This window comes from Chiroxiphia lanceolata, chromosome 1, assembly GCF_009829145.1.
Source record: "Chiroxiphia lanceolata isolate bChiLan1 chromosome 1, bChiLan1.pri, whole genome shotgun sequence".
Classification (NCBI taxonomy): domain Eukaryota; kingdom Metazoa; phylum Chordata; class Aves; order Passeriformes; family Pipridae; genus Chiroxiphia; species Chiroxiphia lanceolata.
Genome location: NC_045637.1, coordinates 131,917,461 through 131,941,602, shown reverse-complemented (window position 1 = coordinate 131,941,602; position 24,142 = coordinate 131,917,461). Strand labels below are relative to the sequence as shown.

Sequence of the window (24,142 nt, the reverse complement as noted above, 5' to 3'; positions counted from 1 at the left end):
CATTTTGTCTCATTCATGTTTGCTGCCATTCAAGTCAGGTTGTATCAACTTATACTCCAAACTCTTTGTGCAGGGACATTGAGAGAACAATTTCATCAAGTCTGATTTGAAACCCCATGACATGAGATTTGATCCACTGGGGTAAAATGTGGTAGCCTGTTACTTTCCATAAACGGCTTTATTTATTTTGATTCTGAATAAACTATAAATAACAGATGCTTTGCTTCCCAGATACACATTATATTCCCTAACTGCAGCCACTTTGACAAGACCATTGCAACTCATATTTTGGGATTTCTGTGTTTTTTTTAAGCCTTAAGGTATACAGCAATACTGGCTTCTACAAAAACCCAAAGCTTAACTCACTCAGCAATTCAGTCCATCACGCAACAACTGGTGAAGTATGAAATGGATACCACCCTCACTTTAGGAGAAACCCTCAAGGTCATTCAGCAGGTGAAAACTGGGAAAGCAGCTGGGGCTGATGGAATTCCACCTGAAGTCTGGAAACATGGGGGCCTTGCACTCCATGCTAAATTTCACGAGTTTGTGGTGCGCTGTTGGGAACAAGGTGAACTACCATCAGACCTTCGTGATGCAGTCATCATCACCTTGTATAAGAAGAAATTAATTAAATCAGACTGTTCAAATTACCGTGGTATTACTCTGCTCTCCATTGCTGGCAAGATCCTGGCAAGAATACTCTTGAACAGACTAATACCCACCATAGCAGAAGGAATTCTACCTGAAAGCCAGTGTGGTTTCAGAGCCAACAGGAGCACCACAGACATGGTATTTGTTCTCAGACAACTGCAAGAGAAGTGTAGGGAACAGAACAAAGGTCTCTATGTAACCTTTGTCGACCTCACCAAGGCTTTTGATACTGTGAGCAGAAAAGGTCTATGGCAGATTTTGGAACGTTTAGGATGTTCCCCCAAGTTCCTTAAAATGATCATCTCACTTCATGAGGATCAGCACGGCCAAGTCAGATATGGCAATGCACTTTCTAAGCCCTTTCTAATAACTAATGGTGCGAAACAAAGTTGCGTTCTTGCACCAACCCTATTCAGAGTCTTTTTCAGTATGATGTTCCAAAGGGCCACTGCAGACCTCGAGGATCAGGGTGGTATCTACATTTGATATCGTACTGGTGGAAGCCTTTTCAACCTAAGGCAAATGAAGGCCCACACTAAGACCCTTAAACCATCTTGTCCGGGAGCTGCTCTATGCTGATGACGCCGCCCTTGTTGCCCACACAAAAGCAGTTCTGCAGCGTTTAACATCCTGCTTTGCAGATGCTGCTGAGCTCTTTGGGCTGGAAGTCAGCTTAAAGAAGACAGAGGTTCTCTATCAACCAGCACCTCAGAAGTCTTCCATCATCTCCATTGGCAAATCAGAGCTCAAATCAGTCCAGCAGTTTAATTACCTGGGTAGCCTCATCTCCTCGGATGGTAAGATTGACGGAGAGATAGACAACAGGTTAGCAAAGGCATATGGTGCCTTCGGAAAGCTTCATAAAAGAGTTTGGTGAAATAAACACTTGAAGAAAAGTACAAAGATCAGTGTTTACAGAGCCATTGTGCTGTCTACTCTCTTATATGGATCTGAATCATGGGTCATCTACTGCCACCACCTGCGACTCCTAGAACACTTCCATCAACGCTGTCTCCGTACAATCCTAAACATCCGCTGGTCAGATTATGTGACCAATACATCTGTTCTAGAACAAGCAGCAGTCACAAGTATTTGAGGCCATGCTACTGAGAACACAGCTGCGCTGGGCAGGGCACATCTCCACGATGAAGGACCACTGCCTCCCTAAGATCTTGCTTTATGGTGAACTTGCCACTGGCTACCGCAAGAGAGGAGCCCCGAAGAGGAGATACAAGGACTCCCTGAAACAACATCTCAGCCTTGGCCATACTGATCAACATAACTGGTCTACTCTGGCCTCCAATTGGGAGGTCTGGAGACACATCATCTGTAACGCTGCTGATGCTTTTGAGAAAGCACGCAGGATCACCCTTGAGGAGAAAAGACAATGCAGAAAGAATTGTGCCTTGGAGAATATACCTCCTAAGGAGTCTTTCTGCTGTGCCTTTTGCAACCAGACATGTCTATCTCATATTGGCCTTTTTAGCCACCAACGCGCTTGTAACAAACGTGGGTAGTGCCCTTCCCAAATCTTTGTTCACAAAGCCCAGCCATGACCATGATGAACTCACTCAGACATGAGCATCTACTTCTGCCCTAAGATCTGATTCTGATTCTCGAAACATTCAGTAGCTACAATCCTAGTTTTGTTTGTGGCAGCAGACACACTCTGTATCTTCCAAAGTCAAGCAATATGACAACTTTTGACTTTTTTTTGAACTACTGCTTGAAATTAACATACACTTACTTTGAGTATTTAATTTTGGCTCGAGTATTAGAATATTGGAGCCCTTTAAACTAATACAATCTACGCATTCAAATAATCATATCCATGCAAATGTAAAGCTGATTTAATGTTTTAAAATGTATGCTGAACCTTGCATTAATGTGAAAGCTTGGCAAAATCTACCTTATTATCAAATCACCCTAGGCAGTGTCATGCCAAAACAAGTATGATTCTTTGGATTTTTAAGGGAGGTTTTTCCCATCATTGCTGCTGTCTCAGATTCACAAAGGGCTGAAGCAAGAATTTAAATTCTTATGAATATATAACACAAGGTGACCTTCCAACATACTTCAATATTTCATCATAATTAAGTGTTATTAATTCATCTTTCAGCCTCCTATCCATCCCACCATCATGACTACAACAGGATGCCAACTCCAGGTTAGGCATCACAAACGTAATGAAATTTGCCTCATGGATTTTGGCTGGAGGCTCAATTGGAATATTGGGCAGATGATTAGGGAAATAGATCCACTTAATCAGAAGCTGTATGAAGATCTCATCCCACATTTTGGCACTAGTCACTCTTTAGTAATGACTTGCCAGCTCTGTAAGTCCAGTACACATAAAACCTTCCACCTCAGGATGATTTTTTAAAAAATTCTGTTCTTAAAGGTGGACAGCTCTCCCACCTTTGAACTGGAAGCATACTCAGCAGTCACAGAAAAGTAAAATTTCACCTTTGTTCTTGGTATCTTTCACTTGACTCATTCACCCACTCGCTCCCTGAGGTTTATTTACTCAAGCTTGATCCAGAAGTCCTGACTTGGGGATATGTTCTCCTCTCTGTGATCATAATCTGCGTAAGACTGGTTAAACTCTGAAAGTCTGATTTTGTAGTATTCCTTCTTTTTTCCCTCAGGAAAGGCATGGAACTGCATTTGTATCCCGTGGCAGAAGATTTGAGTCTTGTCCTCTGGCTTCAAAGAACTCCTAAAATCAGTGTGTATGTGCACCTCAGGAAAGGGGGATATTCCAATGGATGAAAGGGCTATCCACAGGGATACACTTGCCTTTTGTGTGGTTCCTCAATCCTCTCAAACTTCCCTGACTTTGCCTGCTCTGAAGGCTCCAACACCATTGCTGTTATAAAACACACACCGAATAGGGAAGAAGATGGGACAAAAAGATTTAGAGTGCACCTGTATTTGATTTCTGTTTGCGCAAGAAGTCTCAGATGTTTCCTATTTTTGTTGGTTGTTTTTTGATTTTTTTAGGGAGAGGGGAGGAAGAAAATGTTACAGGGAATATGCAGATGTCCATCCTTTTGACTGCTCTTTCTCCAGGCCTTGGAGCCAGACCATTATCCACTGCCTCTGGAATGATGTCTGCTGAGTGGAGGAAAACCCCTTTCATGTCTAATGTACGATCAGAATGCCCTTAGCCTACAGATACGAAGATATGTTGGAAGCATCATATTACCACCCTGTCCTGCTAAAATAAACTCCTCCTGAGTCAATAAGCATGTTCCATAGTTTCTGAGGTACAAAATGTGAAGCTGCACAATTAAAGGGATACTAGCTATGAGTCTGTATTGTGACTATTTCCACAGGACAAATCCATCTACCTTTCTCTATGGCAGTCCAGCACAAAGATGCACATAACTCCTGGGCTGCATGAAGAACAGCATTTCCAGCAGGTCAAGAGAGGTGATCCTTCCTCTCTGCTCAGCACCGGTGAAGCCACACCTGGAGTGCTGGGGGTCCTGTTCTGAGTTATCCAGTACAAGAGACACATGGACATACTGGAGAGTGACCAGCAAAGGGCCATGAAGATGATTAAGGGGATGGAGCATCTGGCACATGAGGAACAGCTGAGATAGCTGGAACTCTTTAGGCTACAGAAGAGAAAGCTCAGTGGGGACCTTTATATGTATAAATACCAAAGGGAGGGTGTGCAAAAAAGACAGAGTCAGGCTCTTTTCAGTGGTGCCCAGTAACAGGACCAGAGGCAGTGGACACAAACAGAAGCACAGGAGTTTCCCTGTGAACACAGGGAAACAATTTTTACTGTGGGGGTGACCAAGCCTTGGCATAGTTCCCCAAAGAGATTGTGGAGCCTCCCACCTTGGAGATGGTCCTGGGCAACCAGTTCTAGGTGGCCCTGCTTGAGCTAGGGTGCTCAGACCAGATGATATCCAGAGGTCCTTCCAATCTCAACCATTCTGTGATTCTGTGATAATACAGAAATAAAAATACAGATGATAACATAAGGTTGCAATGTAAACCATCACAAATCCTGAAGAAGTTACCATCTGCTTATGGTTTAGAAGGACTTGCACCACTAATTTTCTGGCCAAAAAGCTCTCATGCTTATATGTAGCTGAACAGACTAGATGTAACCAGTCACCAGCTTCAGGCTCCTTTTCTCTTGTCCATGTCTCATCTCATGTTTTTGTTTCATGCTGAGTTTCACCTTCACTGAATATTCTTTCGATTTGAACTGTATATTAGTGTCTGAAAGGTCGAGTATTTTATTTTATAGACACTGTGTTTCATGTCTGTGCTACTCAGTAAAAACTGAGATATAAACATTTCCTAAGCAAGTCTCCATGAAACAATTTTCCCTGGTGCAACTCCATGGACATGCCAAGGGAATTCTTAGAAGTACTGTATACAATAACAAAGCAATGATACCCAAGAAATAAATGAAGTTTAACTGCAAGCTGGCCACATTACTTCTAGACTTTACTTTCAGTCTTTGGTCTACAAAGCAAAGAGAGTATGTATTTTTCATTAAAAAAGTTAGAATTTTCATAAAGATTGGAATTAAAGATATTGATAAGCACTGCTCTATTCTATACTACAGTGCAGACACAAGGGAAAAAAATCTAATAAAACCACGCGCATTGAGGCACAGGAAAAGATATCTGCAGGTTTCTTGACACTGACTGCCATTTTGAACTAATTAGTAACATTCTGACTGGAAACCATCTTTTAGGTTCTGCAACTGGTTTACTAAACTACAAGTAAAATGGACACATCGAAGAAAGTTCATGTGAAGAAAAACAGTACTGAAGAGCCAAAAAAAAAAGCGAAGAAATTATCTTTCTAAGCAAAACATATTATTGAGCTACCATGACAGTTCTGGAGTTGCAAATACAAATTCTTCCATGGCTAGACAAGCCTAGTATCTTTCCAGATATGTAAGACATAACTTCCAAAATAACTACCTGGGTTCTTTCTGCTAGTCCATTTGCTCAGTGTGGTGACAACAGCAGTTGGGAATTCCAGCCCCTTCCTTGTTATTGCAGCAAAATGGTAAGGATAATCTCTTAGTTACTGACTTGAATATATGAAATATTCTCAGTGAAAAGTCTGTATAATGGTGATCCACAAAAAGAACATCATGAGTGGGAAAGGTACAACTTGATTTTTGGGCAAGTGGGGCTTAGGTGGTCTGGTTGAAGAGATGCTGAGGAGAGGTGTTGGGAAGAAGAGCAGTGAATTCAGGAATACACAGCTGCTGTTTTGAAGGCATTATTTAAGATGGGGGAGGTGCTGAAATAAAAAGTCCATGATTATTTGACAGAGTGAAGAAAAAGATGTAAAGGGAAATGATATAGCAATGGTTCATGAAAGTTGTACATGGAATTTTAGAATCTGGTAGTGTTGTAGCAGTTACGTCTAGGAGTTTTTACATCTGTATGTATAAGAGCAACAAAGTGATGGTGAAGAAACTAAAAAAGCTAAAGCCAAGCAACATTTGCCAAGGAATCCTGCATCATGCCATGGGAAACCTGCCAAGCTATATAGTCAGAGATATATTTAAAGGATGGGCTTTTATTTTTTCCTTTACATATTACAAAACGAGAATAGCTGGTAAATAATTTTGTCAGATTCTTAGTTACTTGTTATAAAGCAAATATTTTCATTTTAAGAATTAAAACCAAATATGACCTAAAACTAAAATTATGAGATGACTAGAAATAACATGATCTGGACTGTCCTGTGGAAACCTTTATTCAGAGGGATTATTTCTGAGCTGATTCCTCACTCTTGTTCCTACCCCTGTTTCCCTTTGACAGCTTGCCTAGACAAGTCTGTACTGGAGGCATGAAAAGAGAAAGTAAAGCAAGAAAAAAAAGTATCACTGTTTAAAGATGAAGATCCCTGGCCCTTCTGATATGTAAAATGAGTAAGGTACAATATAAAACTTTACTCTGAAAACAGGCCAGGCTGACAACATTGCACGCTCTGGACAGTTACTCACTTCCAGTCACAAGTGACTTGCCTCAGCTGTTGTGTAATTCAGAGTTCTCATTTTAAACCTAACATTTTCTTGTACTTCTCCCTCTCCTTTCCCTTTAATAATATCTTTGTGTGGGTTGGTGCCAGACACTGTATAGGAAGAAGTTACTTCATGTAGAGGTTATCATACTTAATCATAAATTGCTCAAAACTTTTAAGGAACTTATCTTCTCTCCTCCTATATATAAGAAGAAAGATGACACAGATAAACATCATGACTGAGGAAATACTCTTCAGCTAAAATCTGACAGAAAACAGATCAGCCATCTTGAGTTTCTCATTTTAGTCTTTAACGGTCCAATTTTTGTCACTTGAAAATCTATCACTCTTCAAGTGGGATAGTACCAGAATCATGAATAATATCCCTAGGATAGGGCTATGTCAATATTGAACCATTATTAGAACCAGATCTAATGCATCAAAACCTGCAGTAATTATTATTTTCTCTGGAGTTTCTCATGTCACCCAGTAGACAGAAGCAGGTAAAACAGGTAGTTTCTGAAAAATTACTGTAAATTTCAAGTTCTCTAGTGCATTGAGTTTATTCTCCACTGCTATTTAAAATTAAGTAAATGAATTCTAAAAATAAAGCTAATATTCTGGCCCCCAAATGCACATATAGCCTAGCTCCTAAGAAATATATGGGATTTTTTCCTTGAACTGAGAAAGCAAAGGGCTTTCCAAGCTGGGTGCAGATACGAGCCAACAAGGGAAAGACCCAATTTGCAGACAGACATGCATGTTCCCTTTGCATGCATAACTGAATGGGAAATGTTACTAAAAGGGAAACCAAACACAGGCATCGTTTACAGTCTTACGACCAAAGCAGGGCCAGACTAATCTGTAGAGTCAAGTCCATCCAGTATACAGCAAAAAGCAAGAAAAAGACCATGAATGAGAGAAAATATAAACATCTTCAAAGCTTCCTTAGGAACTGGCAAAGGCAGATCTTTTTCCTAGGTGCTTAAAATGTGCTTGGCATGTTTCATGTAAGCATGGCCTCAGGTGGCCTTGGAGCAGAATGATGGGCCTTGTCCCCCATCAGTGATATAAAATGTATCTTTATCACAGACATCAACGACCCTAGGATAAGCCAAGTGAGATCTAGTTTCACAACTTCTTATAAGAAAAAATGGTGCTTCAACAGAAGGATACATACATACATACATATATATATATATGTATATCTATATGTACACATATATAAACCCCCAAAAGTAAGATAAGTGCAGATATTCTCTTTCACCAGAATATGCTGTAATATGGGCAGATATCATCTGTTCCTGGGCAGAACTGCTTCAGAATTCATTGTTTAATACTACTTTTTGAAACAGAAGAGCCTTGATAGATTGAACGTCCTTCACTTACTCTCAGCACGCACGTCACAGTTCTCTTATCTGTGGATATTTGTTTCCCTGCAAGATTTGTAGGTTTATTTCACTAGGGCTTTAAGGGTTATTATCTCAACTCAGGAAGCATGATATAACAGTGCCACCTTGAAAACTGTCCCAACATCTGAAGCAAAATCTGGAAATACATACACAAGTGACCTTGGAAAAAGAGAAGGGGAAAAAAAGTAGAGTCTCTTTCCAGGATGGAAAAAGAAGCATTCCTCTTGTTTGCACTGACAGCTCTACCAGCAATATGACTGAACTGTCTGTGTGCTAAACACCCACCCCATCACTGTGCACAGTTAAATTATATCTACTAGTCCATCAACATTTCAAAGTTTAATGATATAACTGCAGACTTCTGCATTTTTATAGCACTCTGAAAGAAATATTGGTATGACATATACAATATGGTCATGCTCTTCCCATGATCACTTATTTAGCTTTCTGTATTTTCTTCTCTTTCATGAATCTATTTCATACCCCTTTTCTAAATGTGCACTCTTCAAAACTGTCACATTGCTTTGCTCTTGTGCAACTCAGGGTTTGAAGGCAGTAATTGAGCTATGGATTAGATAGAGGCTGTCTTATGTGGATGGATAGGAGCCAAGGGGGGTCCTTACTCTCCTCTTCACTCAAACAAGCAATGGTGCAAAAAAAAAGTGTGTAGGATGCTGTGCACAGGCAGTGTGTGTGTGCCTGCACAGACCTTGAAAAGATCTATATCCTCGTCTGAGAACATGTCAGAGCTGTTTTTCATCACTTCTTTCACTTAACTCAAATTTACTCCTCAGAACTTCAGCAGGTAGCACTCCAAAATGACAAATTTTAGCCAGAATATGAAGGTGTTCTTTAATGCTGTATTTTAAATAAGTGATTCTAGAACATCTGTATCACAGCAAAAGAACAGCTTTCAAGGTAAGTAATAGTTTTAGTCTGTTCCTAGTCTTGATAAAATAAATGAAACGAAACATTACAGAAATGAAATGAAAGCAGTATTCTGCAGAAAATATCTACTTCTTTATCCTGATAAATTTCACTGTCAAAATCTATTCAAATCACAATTTTCAAAGAAACAGAATGAATTTTTTATAATTCCACGATTTTTCTTGCAATGCCAAGATGACTCTGAGAAAGCTCATCAGTTTAAAAACCCCTTTTAAAATGGACTTTGCTCTGTGAGTCCCTAATGCTGGCCTAGTTTGGATCAAGAGTATATGTAATAGGATTTCAAGTCTGAGACTCTCTAATTAAAATCTAATTAATGTTCCACAAACTGAATGTATTTTCAATCAGACTGCTTTGCCAGTAAAGCTCTACACTAAAAGACTTTGTGTGATTAGGTTGATTTCTCTTGGAATAAATTCTTTTAAACCAAATGTCTAACAGTGTTATAATTCTTGTATCAGCTGAAAGACTATGAACACATAATTACTGACCAAAGGAAATTAACTCTTACCTACCCCTGATTCTTCCATATCAGAGGAGAAGCAAGTTAATGTAAAGGGCACACATATACTACACATTCAGTTTGTCCAAAGATACTGAGTAAATTAATATCCAAGTATGTGTTTCCACGTTTTCCAGGGCTTTATTTCTCTTTCAATAATGCTATGCAAGGAGCTTCACAGACTAAAGAATACTCTATAGATAACAGAGCTTATGCTCTAAATACTTAATACAAAACAATGAGAAAGCATGATGTTATAAATGATGTTTAATTTACCATGAGTTACACAGAAAATGGTACATCTATTTGATTAAATTACTAGTCTAACTTTTTTTTCCCTCTAGAACTGGGAAGAGTACAGCAGGAAAGCAAATATCTGACTACAAAAGCATCAGAAAAAATTCTGAAAGACAAAATTTTTTCTGTCATCTGCAGTGGTACAGTGACAGTGATAATGACGTAACAGAGGCTGTGCATGGGCACTCTCCGAGACTTCAGACAAGAGAGCTCCAACAGATGTCAAATTTCCATGTTTGAAGGGAAACACAGAATTCAAAGATGGTACACACAATCTAGAACATGAAATTCTCAATACAGATTAAAATCCAAGAAAAAAATTATTTTTTTGTTTTTCCTTCTGGGAAAACATTACAAGCTCAGAGAGGGAATCCTTGGGTTTTCTCTCCAGCTGAGCTTCAGCTGCTACTATGTGGTGTCAAGCACATTTTGATCTGTGATCACTTTATTTGCCCCCATATTAGGTGTTAATGGCACCTGTTGCTCTAAGCCTCTCTAAATTTTCAGATAAACCTGAAACATCAGAACTGTGCCCACCCACGACTAATATGTGTCATCACCTTCAGCTGTAATAAAACACTCTTGGTCAGAAAAAAATTCTGAAAGCGGATTACAACCCTTCAGACAAGAAAGGCAGGGAAAACATTTCAGTACTAAATGGTAAACTTATGTGAGCAGAGGTTAAATTTCAATTTCAACCTTTTTTCCGCAGCTGCTGAGTCTGAATGTCAAAAGACATGAAAGTGGCTTAGAAGGATAGTGTGAAGAAAATACTTTAATTTTTAGCAGCTGTGCTGGCTTAGAGTGAATTAATAAACACCTGCAGAAAAGCTTGAGATAAGCATTTAAGGTAGAAAGTTATGTATAGCAACCATTCGAGGAAAACTGATACAGTTTTCAAAGGCCACTTAAACTAGATACAACTTTGCCCAAAGCAATACTTTGTCCCATACAATACACTCTACTCAAGCCAGAGAAACTGGGAAATTTACATTCACTGCCCCATGATAGTGCCTAGTAATCTGAGTTCAACTATTGAGAACTCTCTGGTTACTTCACCTGTTCAGCCATTAGTGTTTTCACACAAAATCTTTTTTTCCCACTTGAATCCTGATCAAAAGAGTAAGTTAATTTCTTATATTAAAGAGGAAAACCAAAACTTATCTTCCAGGTGATGCCATTGCTCAGATGCCCCCTCCCCTATGCAACTGCATTGTTAACACACTTTGTGCTGTAGATTTGTGTGTTACAAGGCTCCCCAAATTATTTTTGCAACACCTTTTATGCTATTGTCTCTGCTTTGCCACTACTGAGCCATAAGCTGCTGTGCTGTGGATTTGACATTATTTTAATGGAAAGAGCATACAACTTTGCCTTTACAGAATGAACATTTCCTTAGTCTCTGAAGTACTGAGCATGAGTAGCTCCCTGAACCACTGCACACCTTGAACATTTCTGTCCCCACATCACCGTGTTGTTCACCACCTTCATGTCCACTACAAGGAGTCATGATCCAGATGGAGATGGGAGTAATTTCTGAAAAAAACTCCAATCTGATTTGTTCAGAATTAAACAAAAAACAGAATCCTCTTCTGGAGTAAGTGAATAATTAAGTTGAAGCTTCTTCCCACGGTAAGCCATTTTATGCCTTGCTTTCCATACAGTTTTCACTGGTGTGTTTGCCAAAAATAGAGAGTTTACCAAAAGGTCTAGTCCCTCTTTAAACTCCACTTGCGCTTTCTAGCAAAGTGCCCTCAAAATCAAACTCTTAAAAGATTTAGGAGATGAGCAGCATCTCCCTCTCCTTTTGCAATTACTTTCCAGAAAAGAAAAACTGATTCCAAGACAGGAGAGAAGCAAGCAAGCCTGTTTCTGTGCTTCAGTGGGTAGAACACCCAGCTAGGATATGGTTCTGACTTTGTAGATATACTCTTTTCATTGCTAATGGTTTGATGAGATCTGGTTTTAACTCAGTATCTTCATTCTTACAGCAGCAGAGTATGATTCATCAATGCCAAACAGGCTTAATTTAACAGCTACAGATAGGAACATTACTGAAAAATCTCTTGCTATGTATACTTCTTTAGATGCTGAAAGCTTGCTCTCAAATTATTTGGATATAAACAGCACTTTAAAAATTATTCAATTGTATAGAACAGTGTGTATGCTGAACTGACATAATCATAAAACCTGTTTCATGGACATAATCTAATAAAAAAGATCTGATAATTCACTATAGTTCGTGAAATTCTGGATGATATAGCTGATTGAGTCATGTACCTTTAGGTAACTGATTCAGACTCAGTGAAAATCAATAGTAACTCAATCTTCATGCCAATTTACTCCAGCTCAGTAGAATAAAGGAGTGGGAATTAGGTAATCCCTTGGATGAAATTCTTATTTGAGAAATGTCTATATTCCAAAAGCACTCATTACTGGCAAACCTAGATATGTTAGGAAAGAAACTATGAATACGGAGACTATCTAAGTAAAAGAAGAAATACTTCCTCAGTGATTGTCTTAGACTTGCATCTGGACAGAATGCGTTCACTGCATCTATAAAAGGAAAGCAGAGCAAATTATGTGTGTTTCTGGAAGAAGTCACATGGTTTGACCATGCCAGTCTGCCGGTTCCTAAAAGACTGCAAAACGAAGCATGCCACAAGCGTAAGAGGGCAGCCAAGCATGTCACATGCTGTCATGAAGAGCTCTCAACCTCTCAAATTCTGGCTCTGCTTCTAGCAGTCAGAATACCATGGTGGCTGTGTCTCACATGGACTCATTTGTACAGGGCCGGCATGTCAGCAGGTCAGGCAGAGCAAGCAAGCAAATGTGATGGCAGCGCCACAGGCCTTGTGCAAACAAAAATTAGAGGCAAAGCAACAACACGTGCTTTCATATCACAAGGCAAACTATGGCTTCAAAGGAAGAAGAGACAGGAACTAGCGTAAGCCGTATCCTACCATGCCTCTTCTGTATTTTTTAGTACATGGCCAACACCAGGACCCTGAGAACTGATGGCAAAGGCACCTCCAGCTATGCGTGGGTAACACACGTGCTGCTCTGTGGCAGGTGGCACATACATGAAGGAGAGGCTGTAGCCACCTCCCTTCCTCACCAAGTTAGGACTCTATCTAGGTCTTTGACATCTGCAACAACAGACAATGCAGACTCCTAGACCAGTTGGCAAGTTCTCTGCAGTGGTCTGGACCCTGCAGGGCAGGTAAGCTTTTCCATAGAGGCAGAAGGGAGTGCCTTTGGGCACTGTGATTCCCTTGGAGAAATCATTTTCCAGAAATCTAAATATCAAACTTCTTGCTTTCTTATTGACATTTTGAGGTCTCCTCTCGCAGCCAATTATTTACTTGGTACAAGGTAGTACAAAGCCTCAGAAAGTGTTATGTTTTGCTCTGCTGTCCTTAGTTGTTTTTAAACTCCTGATGTTGTCTGTTCCTTTAGCTGTGCTTTCCGCTTCTCTCATGCCCATTTTTGGGGTTTTCTTAGATGTAAAGAACATCTAACAGCCTTGGTGACCACCTACATATGGAGAAGTGCTAATCTGAAGCTGTTGAAAGATACAAATGAGAGACGGTTTTGTCCTATATACTTCTGAACTAGTACATACTGTCTTTATGAATAACCAATGGGAGGTAATTATTAGATTCCTTTTCTGGACAGTCAAATGCAGAAAACTCAATACAGCTGCCCAGATCAAAATGTCTGACTAGACACTCAATTTGGGAGGCCCCCCTCACACTTGCGAGCTCACCAACATGAATCACAGTTTAAAGTCTAGTCTTTCTTGCCCCTCTCCAGTGTCCAGGAAAGGATCCCAGGAGTCTAAATACCTTTTTGTAGCCATTTTCTTATGAAAGAGAAAAGTAAATAAAAACAATGTTTAGTTCTATTACAAGTCAAACAAAAGTACACAGAGCTTCCCTTGGCCAAATTCTAGGCAAAAAGCAAAGTCTCTCTCAGTCAAGTTCCTGAAGAGGGAAGCTGTTTGAAAGAGCCAGGAGACCCTTTCAAACGGAAAGTCTTTGGGCAGCGTACAGCTGGCTATCCCTCTTCAGGCTAGAGAGCAAGGGGCATGGATAACATTGCTCTGCTTCTCTTCTGTTCTCTGGCTGGTGGAGTGACTGCCAGAAACAATCTGCAGCTTGGGGTCCCACCAAAGCAACCCTCAGGCTGCTCTGGCTTACCCCAGGTATGAACTTGTCTTTGAGACACCCCAAAACACACAAAGGTGGTGTACCTTCACACTGACCGGTCAGCAGCTGTGCCCAACACAGCTCAGATCCATGCATTTCTGCTGCCACCTGCATTTCCAAATATCCATTACAAATGCTACGGTGTTAATAGCAAGGACTTACAACTATCTACATCATGACTGACATGTTGTGGTCTTTCTCTTAACCACGAGGTCTTTTCCTCTGACCTCTGGCCAGGCTAATTCAGATTGTCACAATCACCACTCTAAGGAATGCATATATTTTTCAGGACTGTGTGTTCAGGGGTATTTCAAACTAGTGATGTGCCACCTGCAGTGCAGAAGCTACAGGAGGCTTTCCAGGTGGGAATCTCTCTTGTGAGCTCCCAGCTGGGCTTACGCTGTGTGCAGCCACTGGCTGCCAGCCCAGAGCCACCCAATCCCAGTCCCTTGGCCACTGCCCGTGACATGACCTCACACCTGAACCTAACAGTCAAATTAAACTTGGTCAGCTAACACCATTTCTGTGGGGCTTCTTACCCCTGCTTCGAGGCTCCCTTCTGTTTTTTTGTCATGGGTAGTGGCAGTTTTTGGTTTCTATGGTTTATCAACGGTTTCCCTTACCAACAGATCTATTCCTCTGACTGAAAGTCTGGCACAGCTGGAAACTAGAAGGAAAACCACAAGTGAATGGCCTGGCACTCACTACTCATCCCCAACCACAGACCGATACAGTTACTGGATTTGACTAACGGCTATCAAACAGCCCAACTGCAGACAGACAGGCATCAACTGCAAAGGGCTTTGGGGGAAAATATGAGCTAAAACCCAACACGGTATTTTACTTTTAATGGGATGATGCTGTCTTGGAAACACATCTATTTCATACTCAATAATTAGTGGTATTAATCTGACTGCTTGCCCTTCTCTCCATTAACTGCATTTGTTCTTTGCCTAAAGCCAAAGCCAGTTCTGCCTTATACATCAGATTAAACAGAAAACAATCCCGATTATTCAAAAAAAAGGAGTAACACGAACAAGGGCAGTCTTCTGCTTTCCTTTATGTTGCATTGCCTAATGTTAGCTATGTCTGAAGCAAAATGCCATTGTTGTGCCATCACTAAGATCACTAAGTTAAATTGTGGTTTGTGTCCATTCAACTTTAAAAATGTTTGAAAAAAACCTTTTTAATAGGCTGGTCACTTATCTGGGGAGGAAGAAAAAAATCCCATTTTATTAGGTCTGGTTTGGAAAAACGATCAGCCTCCCACACACCCATATGCACATGAATGGCAGAAGAATAAAGGATAAAAAGTGCAAGGCACAGAATTTTGAATGCTGACAAGATCTCTCTAAGGATCAAACCTTCTCCCAGTACAGTTAGTCTGGACTATGGTGAACTTTTATGGCACTTGCAGCTTCAATCATTCTTGCAACAAAACAAGATAATTTCCAAAAATGGCAAAAACAAACTCAGGTCAGAACTGTACAGTGCTTTGGTTCAAAGGTTACAAATTAAGCTTTGTAGCTTTCACAGTTCTAAGCTGCAACATCTACCATTACCTGTTAAAACAAAGACGAAACAGAAAAAAAAAGTTGTTGTTTTACTTTTTTTCTGCTACCAAGATCTAACTGCGAGCAAGCAGACAAGTCAATGATTACACTTTGGAGCTCTTGGTGCACTAGATATGTTGGTTTAAGGTTCACTGGAAAACACCAGATAATGTGATTGCAAAGTCTGTGTTTAAATTGCTGCACGATAAAGAGAACATCTCTCTCTTAAACCACATTTAAAATGTTTGGCAGTTTATATGGAAAACCTAACTTATAAGCAGTATTCATAGCTGCATTTACTCAGTTGCTTTTTCCCTAGATGTCTCTACTGTCTTGGTTTTATTATACCTTCCCTTACAATATCCAGCTATACATCCTATTTTTTTTTCCTAACAGATTCCTCTACTGCTCTCTCCAGTCCTCTCTTCTTTCCAAACTAGATTTGAAAATTAATTACAGATCTTTTCTCAGCTTTTGAAAGACATTTCATAAATGTGTTGAAAATAAGAGAACAGAGCATGAAAAGGGAAAAATTAAGCTAAGAACTGAAAAAAAAGTAGAAACTTTGCCATATGGAGGAATACAGGATCTAGTAGGCAAAGCCAAATATTCCTACTGCTGCACAGTGAGGACTAAATGATCAGATATGCTGAAGCACTGGAAAATAACTGACAAAGAATAAAAATGCATCTGAGACAAAGTGTGTCACAGAAGTATGCCTCACAATTACCCTGCATGGCAGTACTCATGTTTTAGAGGCTCCTTATTATCTTTAGAGTCTCTTTCCAGACTCTGTTCATGGTACTATTCTCTTATGTGCAGAAAGGTAAAATAAAACTGAAGTCTTCACACCTATCTGTCAGTTGCCTTTCTTTCTCTTGTGTTCAGTATGTCCAGGATTTCATCTGCAACATTCATACACAGAGTAAGACGTTAAAAACCCAGCCTGGTGACAATTCACAATGGTGTGCAAATAAATATAATTTTAAGAAAATAAGGAATATAATTCTTCCCTACTAAATCATGCTAAGGTTATCTATTGATCTCAGTTTGAGACAGAGTTTTTTTATGATGGATTATGTGACTATGCAGTCTCTCTCTTCTGCTGTCATCCAAACCAAAGTATCTGCAGTCACATCACTGATGCACTTGGGCTGTGGCAAGAGTATGTCCTGCACATAGAAGAACAAGCTCTATATAAAGTTGCAAAGTATTTTGCTGATAAAGTTCTAGTATATGATACTTTACTGTTGATTATAGACTTTACACAAATGTTTCTGATTTCCCAATCGTTTCGATATTTGAATAATATTAATGGAAAAAGAAGTGATGACATACTCTTACTTAATTTGAAGTGAGGGTCACGTAGCACATATAAACCTTCCTGTCAGTTATGCATTTGCAAAGTTACAGATTGATTGTTCGTCAAGACCATTCAACAGCAAAGCAACTCATCACAAGGAATGACTAAGCCAGGATATGTCTGGAGTAGAGGACACGGTACTTCAAATTTCCAAGTAATTCTCCGCAGTAGCAGCATTTCTGTCAATAAGTTCCCCCAAAGCCCACTGTCCTCTTTACTTCATTTTCTAGATGAAGAACATACTTAAGCCATTGAGAATATGTGGCTCTCCTGTTGAACACTCGCTGCCAGATGTATATCTAATTTTTTTCTAAGTGCAACCTTAAAAGACTATATCTGTGAGACATTAGCACCTACAGGAACATCTAATTCAGACCAAATGAGCACATGATGAAACTGATGCTAGTTAGGACAGACTCAAGGATGAACCAGACTGCAGATCTCTTCCAACATAAAAGCTGCCTGTCCCATTCAGAGCACGAGGGAACCTGCAGGCTCTGTTACAAGGTATCGCTTTGTTGCCTCCTAGTAACAAATGGGGGAGTATGTACCTCCTTCTCTGCATAAGGACGTGCATACAGTAGAGCTCACACACTGATGGCCTGATTTACTTTGAAGCAACTTTTTGTGTGTGTGTATGTGTGCTGTTTTAACAGACAGATAACAAGTATATTAGCAGAATGGCTTAAATTCTTGCAAATTTAGCTTGTACACACTCTTTTGCTTGTTCTACACAGTCTCATGAAGACCAGAAGAGAGTCACTGTGAGTTCCACCCTCAGCCTCAGCTCTTCAACTGACAGTTCTTCAGAGTTCCCACATACACTGCAACCCGTATTTTAAATGAAAGTCTCACTGTCCTGGGTCCATTTCACAGATGAGACAGGTGAAAGCTTGTACAGACAGCATCACTGAAAAGAAGTTCAAGGCGTGGAAGCTGGGACAACACTATTGTCCTTGCCAGTTTGCAGCACTGTCATTTACAGTGATCTCTTCAAGTGCTGCATGATGCACATTAACAGAGAATAGCTTTGCCACTCTTTGTGCCTCTCTGTCACACTGAATTGTTTCTAGAGAGGTTACAATGCCCTTTGAAATCAGGGTTAATTTCAACAATGATTTCAGTGAAGCCAAGACTTTACCACATGATTCTGCTAAAAAGAGTTACCCTTCACTCAGTGGCAGAAGTTGAAACTCTCCTATCCAGCTTCAGGTTTTGGAGGCAGCTTAAAAAACAGGTGTTCCTGTTACACTTGGCTATTTTCTTCTGCTACCACTTGACCATATTCATCCCCACAAAGCACTGACTGAAACTTCAGCTACAGAGCCGACTGCTCTTCCTTCACTCATGAGTAGGGGTAGGAGCAAGGGGCAGGTGGGTCCCCCATCTCAGTCACAGAATCACAGAAACATCGAGGTTGGAAGAGATCTTCAAGATCATCTAATCCAACTGTCAATCCAACGCCATCATAATCACCCCTAAACCACATTCTCAAGTGCCACATCCAGATGGCTCTTCAACACTTCCAGAGATGGTGACTCCACAGCCTCACTCGCAACTTGTTCCAATGCCTGACCACTCTTTCAGTGAATTTTTTTTCTAATATCTAATCTGAACCTCCCCTGGTGCAACCTAAGGTCATTTCCTCTTGTCCTTTCACTTGAGACATGGCAGAACAGACTGACCCTCACCTCATTACAATCTCCTTTTAGGTAGTTGTAGACAGCAATGAGGTCCTCCATGAGACTCCTTTTCTCCAGACTAAGCAATTCCAGCTCCCTCTGCCACTTTTCATAGGACATGTTTTCGAGACTCGTCACCACCTTTGTTGCAATTCTCTGGACATGCTCCAGCACCTCAATGTCCTTTTTAAAGTGAGGGGCCCAAAACTGAAGACAGGACTCAAGGTGTGGCCTCACCAGTGCTGAGTACAGAGGGACAATCATCTCCCTAGTCCTGCTGGCCATACTGTTCTTACGGTCTCCTTTCAGAGCCCCATCCTACCACTGGGTTCTGTAGCTGACAGAAAAACCACATGCAATGGATCTGACGGCTGCATTTCAAATTGTACTAACCACCTACGCTTGTTTGGAAAGGAGAATTAAGATTTAATATATTTTAATGCTTTAGACACTTTACAATTACTCAATACTGTAAGACGTATCTAAGAATGAATATATGTTACTTCTAGTTTTTTTAAACCTGATATTTTATGATTACATGCAGCTTGTAGGTCCCAAATCCAGTGTTCACATCACCAGATGAGGCTCTAAGCTTTGATTTTATCACATCTGTAGACATCATTTAGAGCAAAAAAGTCCCAGGCTCACATTTTTTTCTACACAAATAATATAACTCCTCTAATTGGATGAATTTATACCACTGAAAGACGACTTATATGCCAATACCTTGTTTCCCTATGTCTGCTGTTTGTGTCCACCAGGGAACTTGTCCCATCATAGGTATTTTAGTAGAGTCACACGTCTCTTATCTGCTACTTCAATTTTCAAGTATGGCTGGTAATGCAATAACTGTCTCACATATACTAGGAGCTGACAGAGTAGGCTGAAAAATGAGACAGCTGCTAAAAACATGATTTAATACTTAAAAAGGAATAAACCTCATGCTACTTGTGTCAATCTTGTGGCTTATGAATTTCTGGGACTGATCATCTTACCAAAAGCAGGATGATTAAACCACCATGGAGCTGGTGTGTGAACGGTCTCAGTAAGAAACCCATGTGACTGGAATTAATTTCCCTCTCAGACAGATGAAGCTTGGGGCACTGAGATAATATTGTTTCACTTTTGGTTTGGGGAGGTGGAAAAGGTTTTTGGGAGAGGACTGTCTTTCAAGTTTTGGGTTTGAATTGGTGTCTGCAACATTTGTGGAGATTGCATATGGAGTCACAACACTGGCCACTCTCCCGTGTACGACTTCTTCAACCAGCTTGTGTGGGTTGTGAATAGGCTATAAAAACTGATGGTCTCTTCCGATGAATTTTAGCTCCATATTTACTACAAAGGGAGACAAACTCAGTTGCTTGTGTAATATTATAGTTAAACTTGCCTAGCTGGAATTGTTATGTAGAGATCTGACTCATTAGTCGACATGCACACCTAACAACATCCTAGTATTTGCAGGATTGAAATTATATAGGATTATGATTTTGAAAACTGGGCATGTACAGATGCACTAAGAACTAAGCATCAAAACATTTTGACATTTTTTCTCAAGACTCCCTACTCAGAAGAGAATCCAAGACTGGTGATCCGAGCTTCCTTTTATAGAGCATTTCACCCAGATTCCAGTCTTTTTCCCCTTTCACACTCATTCACCTTGACTAAGTATTACCTAATCAAAGCAACAAGACAGACAGTCCCCCTTCTTCCCTAAAACACTGGTCATGGCTTCTTGCTTAGGAGCTGCCTGCAGCCTTGAACCAGCTGGAAGAGTTCTGTGTATCCAGGCAGAAGTGGATGCTACTCCCATGTTTGCCTTTCTCTTTAATGAGGTGTTCACTAAGAGGTACAAAGCCCTTTCCTATTGGCCTGGAAAATGCTCAGCGTTAAAATGAAACCTTTTTATAAATGATCCTTATTTCTATCTAAACATTAAAAAAAAAAAGGGCCAAAGGATGCTGCCATGCCATCAGACCCCTGTCAGTCCTGCCAGCTCTATCTCTGAAGGATTTTGTGATATGATAGCAAGCCATAGCATACCTTACAATTTTCCTTACTGGTTATTCCTATCCATGCACCACAGATTTTAAATCACAAAGAAAACAGTCACTATGACAATTACATTTACACTTTCACTAGATAATGACAATTCATCCAAATGTATTTAGAAGTCACTGCAATCTGCTTAATTAGACAGGAAATTTAAAAACTGAAACTACCATATAAGGAAATTTCCAAACAATGCTTTATGTGGGGGTGGTCTCATCAGCAGTGCACATGGACAGAAAAAGACACACCAAGCAGAATAGTTTCTCTGTACATAACACATATACCTGACTATTGAGCAATTTATTGTTTAAAAGTAGCTGTAACTTTATACAAGTCTCAGATTGCAGAAAGAACAGAGCTGAGAAGTATAATTTTTTAACTGAATCAGCCAAGATGAGAAAAATGTTCAAATTTACTCTAGGTGTGTCTAGACAGAGACCTATTTATTTATTTTTTGTGTCTAAGTCCTTTATAAGCTTCTGTGTATTTCAGATCTACTTCTTAAACAAATATTTTGTTTGCATTTGTCTTAAACTGTTTTGGATTAAGAGTGATTTCAATTAAATGAGCTGTCTTCCACTCAAGAGACATAGCAATCTATAATATAGGGACTGGACCATTCAAACAGAGCTCACTTCTCTCCTACACTTGTCTAAACCTACAGCCCTCACAGTGTTTGTAACAGCCTACAAAACTATATTCAAGCAAACTGAAACTGTCAACTGCCTCCTTGACATAAACAGGATTTAGATGTGTTTTGCGATGCTGTGTAGTGTTTCATTTTGAAGCCCGTTCCAGTGAAGTCTCTGGGATATAAAAAAGCCCATTTTCTTTAAAATGTACTGAAGAGCTTCAAGTTCTTTCAAAGAGAAAGCAAAAGACAGTAGAGAAGGAAGGCGACAAGTACCCAGTAAGACAGAAAAAAGAAAAGGCTGTCTTAATATCAAACCCATGTCTACCAAGCAAGCATTCTCATACTCTTATCCTACCAATACTAGTGGAAATACACCCTGGTGATTACCCAAGGGCACTACCATTTCCCAGCAAAATCACTATTGCATTTATTCAATCTTTTGGAGTTTGCTAAATGTTAGCTTATTGCTACCAAGGTCACAGGAACATAGGTTTTCTTTTGCAATCCATCAAGAGAATCAGATAGACAACATATATCATGCAGACAGTATTGCAACATTAACCCATCACAACAGTCCATGGAGATACCATTCAGTGCTGTTTGCTGTAGCTTTATGGCAAAGAGCCTTGAGAAAAGTCTTCCAAATCATGCTCGTACGCTTAAGTATGTGAAAGTCATATTGTTTGCAATGAAAGAACATAGTACATACAGACTTGACAGATTCCTGATGTCTACAGTTTTTGACAGTCACCCAAATTTAAGACTGAGAATGTCAGACTGACCCTACATTTGGTGAGAAAAATAGAAGTCCTGGTTTTATCAAACTGTGGTTCATATCAGATCTCATTTCCATTAAAAAAAAAGCTCTGATTCTGTAATATTAATGTAGTATTTACATTTGTATACAAGTAGAAAAATTAACTGCCTCTAATTTAATTTACTCTTTTGGATTTAGAGAGTCAGCAAGGCTCATACATCCTTAAAGAGGAAAAATGAAATTAAACTGGTGGTGCTTGTATATGGCAATGTTTCTTATCTGTCAGAATACTTCAAATTAAATGAGGGGGAAAAAAAAGAGTTTTGAGTATGTAATAAAGTTCTGTATTCTTTTGTCCTGTATCACTCTTACTGCAAACGCTAAAATGAAGCTGTTGATTCTGCTATTTGAATCAGAAAAACTATCAGCAGCTTCGCTACTGTGAATCTGTCAGTATACGGGCTAAAACAGAATCTTTAAAAGTTTGCAGTGGAGGGTTTAACTGATATTCCTAAAAACCACGTTCTTTTTTTAACTCATTTTCTGACCTCATTTCTAAGTCAGAGACAGAGAGGCTGGAGTATAATAACTCTACTCAGGCCATCTGACCAGGCAAGAAGCCCAAGAAAAATGAGTTGTCCATATAATACTAATAAGTAGTGAAATCCCAAAGTTATTTTGCAAGACTTCAATTATTCAAGTATTTTGAACTTCACACTGTATAAATTAAACAGTTGTTTCTCAAGGCCCTTGCAGTATTGCTTCTCCCTGTAAATTGTACTGATTCTGGGTTTTAGGCCACACAGTGTATATTTTTCTTTCACATTTTCTTTCTGTATATTCTTTGACTTCGCAGTGGGTGTTACAAAAGGCTATTCAATTTCTACATGGAGATCATCCAGGTGATGACAACATGCACTTTTTGCCATAAGCTCAATCCAAATGCATGTAATTGGGTTAACAGCAAGACAGGTTTACCTTGTTAAAATTCTTACAGGTTTGTTCCTCTCCACACCCTACATGATACAACCTTCATACTAGCGTCCTTCGATGGGGAAAGACCAGTACACAAGAGTTTGTCTTGCATTAACAGCTCATCTGCATCCAGCTGTAATATTTTGCAGCAAGATGGGGGGGGGGGGTGTTTGACTGCATTTAACATCTCTGTTACCCTACCCTCAGGCTACATAACTTGCTCTTAAAAAACCCTACCTCTGTTCCCTACCTCCAGAAAAACTTTCAAGTGATTTCTTAGATCTCAAATATGGCAAGAGGGAACTACAAACCAACACCTGATGCTCCAATGCATGAACTACAGAGGAAGAAGACTATGCCAACCACAGTATCCCGTTTTCCTCAGGGTAAATCCTTCCCACAATACAGCTTTACTCAAATTGGTAACAGCCTCTCTTCCCCACTTTTATCCGCATTTGGAGTCAGGTGCAACAGGAATACAACAATGTTCATAGAGGCTTTACCAAGAGCTGAGGCAGACTCCCATCAAAAGAGACCCCAAGATGGCAACAAGTATGAATTTGCAGTGGACATTTATATTTTGTACTATAAATAAAACATCCTATCAGACCTTTCCAATATAAATGTGATTGAGTGTACTGCAACAGGATTACTATACATTTTTTCAAATGAAAAGCACGAAGAAAATAAAACTGTGTTTCTTACTTTCGACGGAACATTTCTGCAAATATGCAGCCAACACTCCAAAGATCAACTGCCGTTGCATAACTGGACTGAAGCAAGACTTCAGGAGCTCTATACCACAAAGTAACAACCTGTAAAACAAAAAAAAACAGAAGAGAGATCACGCTTAGCTGTAGAATTACAACCTCATGAGTGCTGCATGCACAACTTCCAATTAGTTTAATCCATGTTGTAAAAACTCACATATTAGGGCAAATGGGTTTGGCCATCACATAGAAAAGGGTCCTGTATGGAAAATCTCAGTAAGGATAGCTGCAGTGATGATGATTCAGGAAGTGAGACCACTTCTTGTCCAGAACAGTGTGGCTCAGGGTACAAGAAAACCACAATATCAGCGTACGGCACT

General features: G+C 39.8%; 1 protein-coding gene across 5 annotated transcripts in view; it reads right to left on the bottom strand.

Annotated features, from left to right (window-relative positions):
• The window catches only part of CDK6 (cyclin dependent kinase 6), a 138,432-nt gene that overhangs the window by 17,801 nt on the left and 96,489 nt on the right, over positions 1-24,142 (bottom strand). For all 5 annotated transcript variants that reach the window (XM_032674977.1, XM_032674942.1, XM_032674951.1 and 2 more), the window contains exon 5: positions 23,758-23,867. In XM_032674977.1, the coding sequence (XP_032530868.1) occupies positions 23,758-23,867 (110 nt within the window). The remainder of the gene's footprint in view (positions 1-23,757; positions 23,868-24,142) is intronic.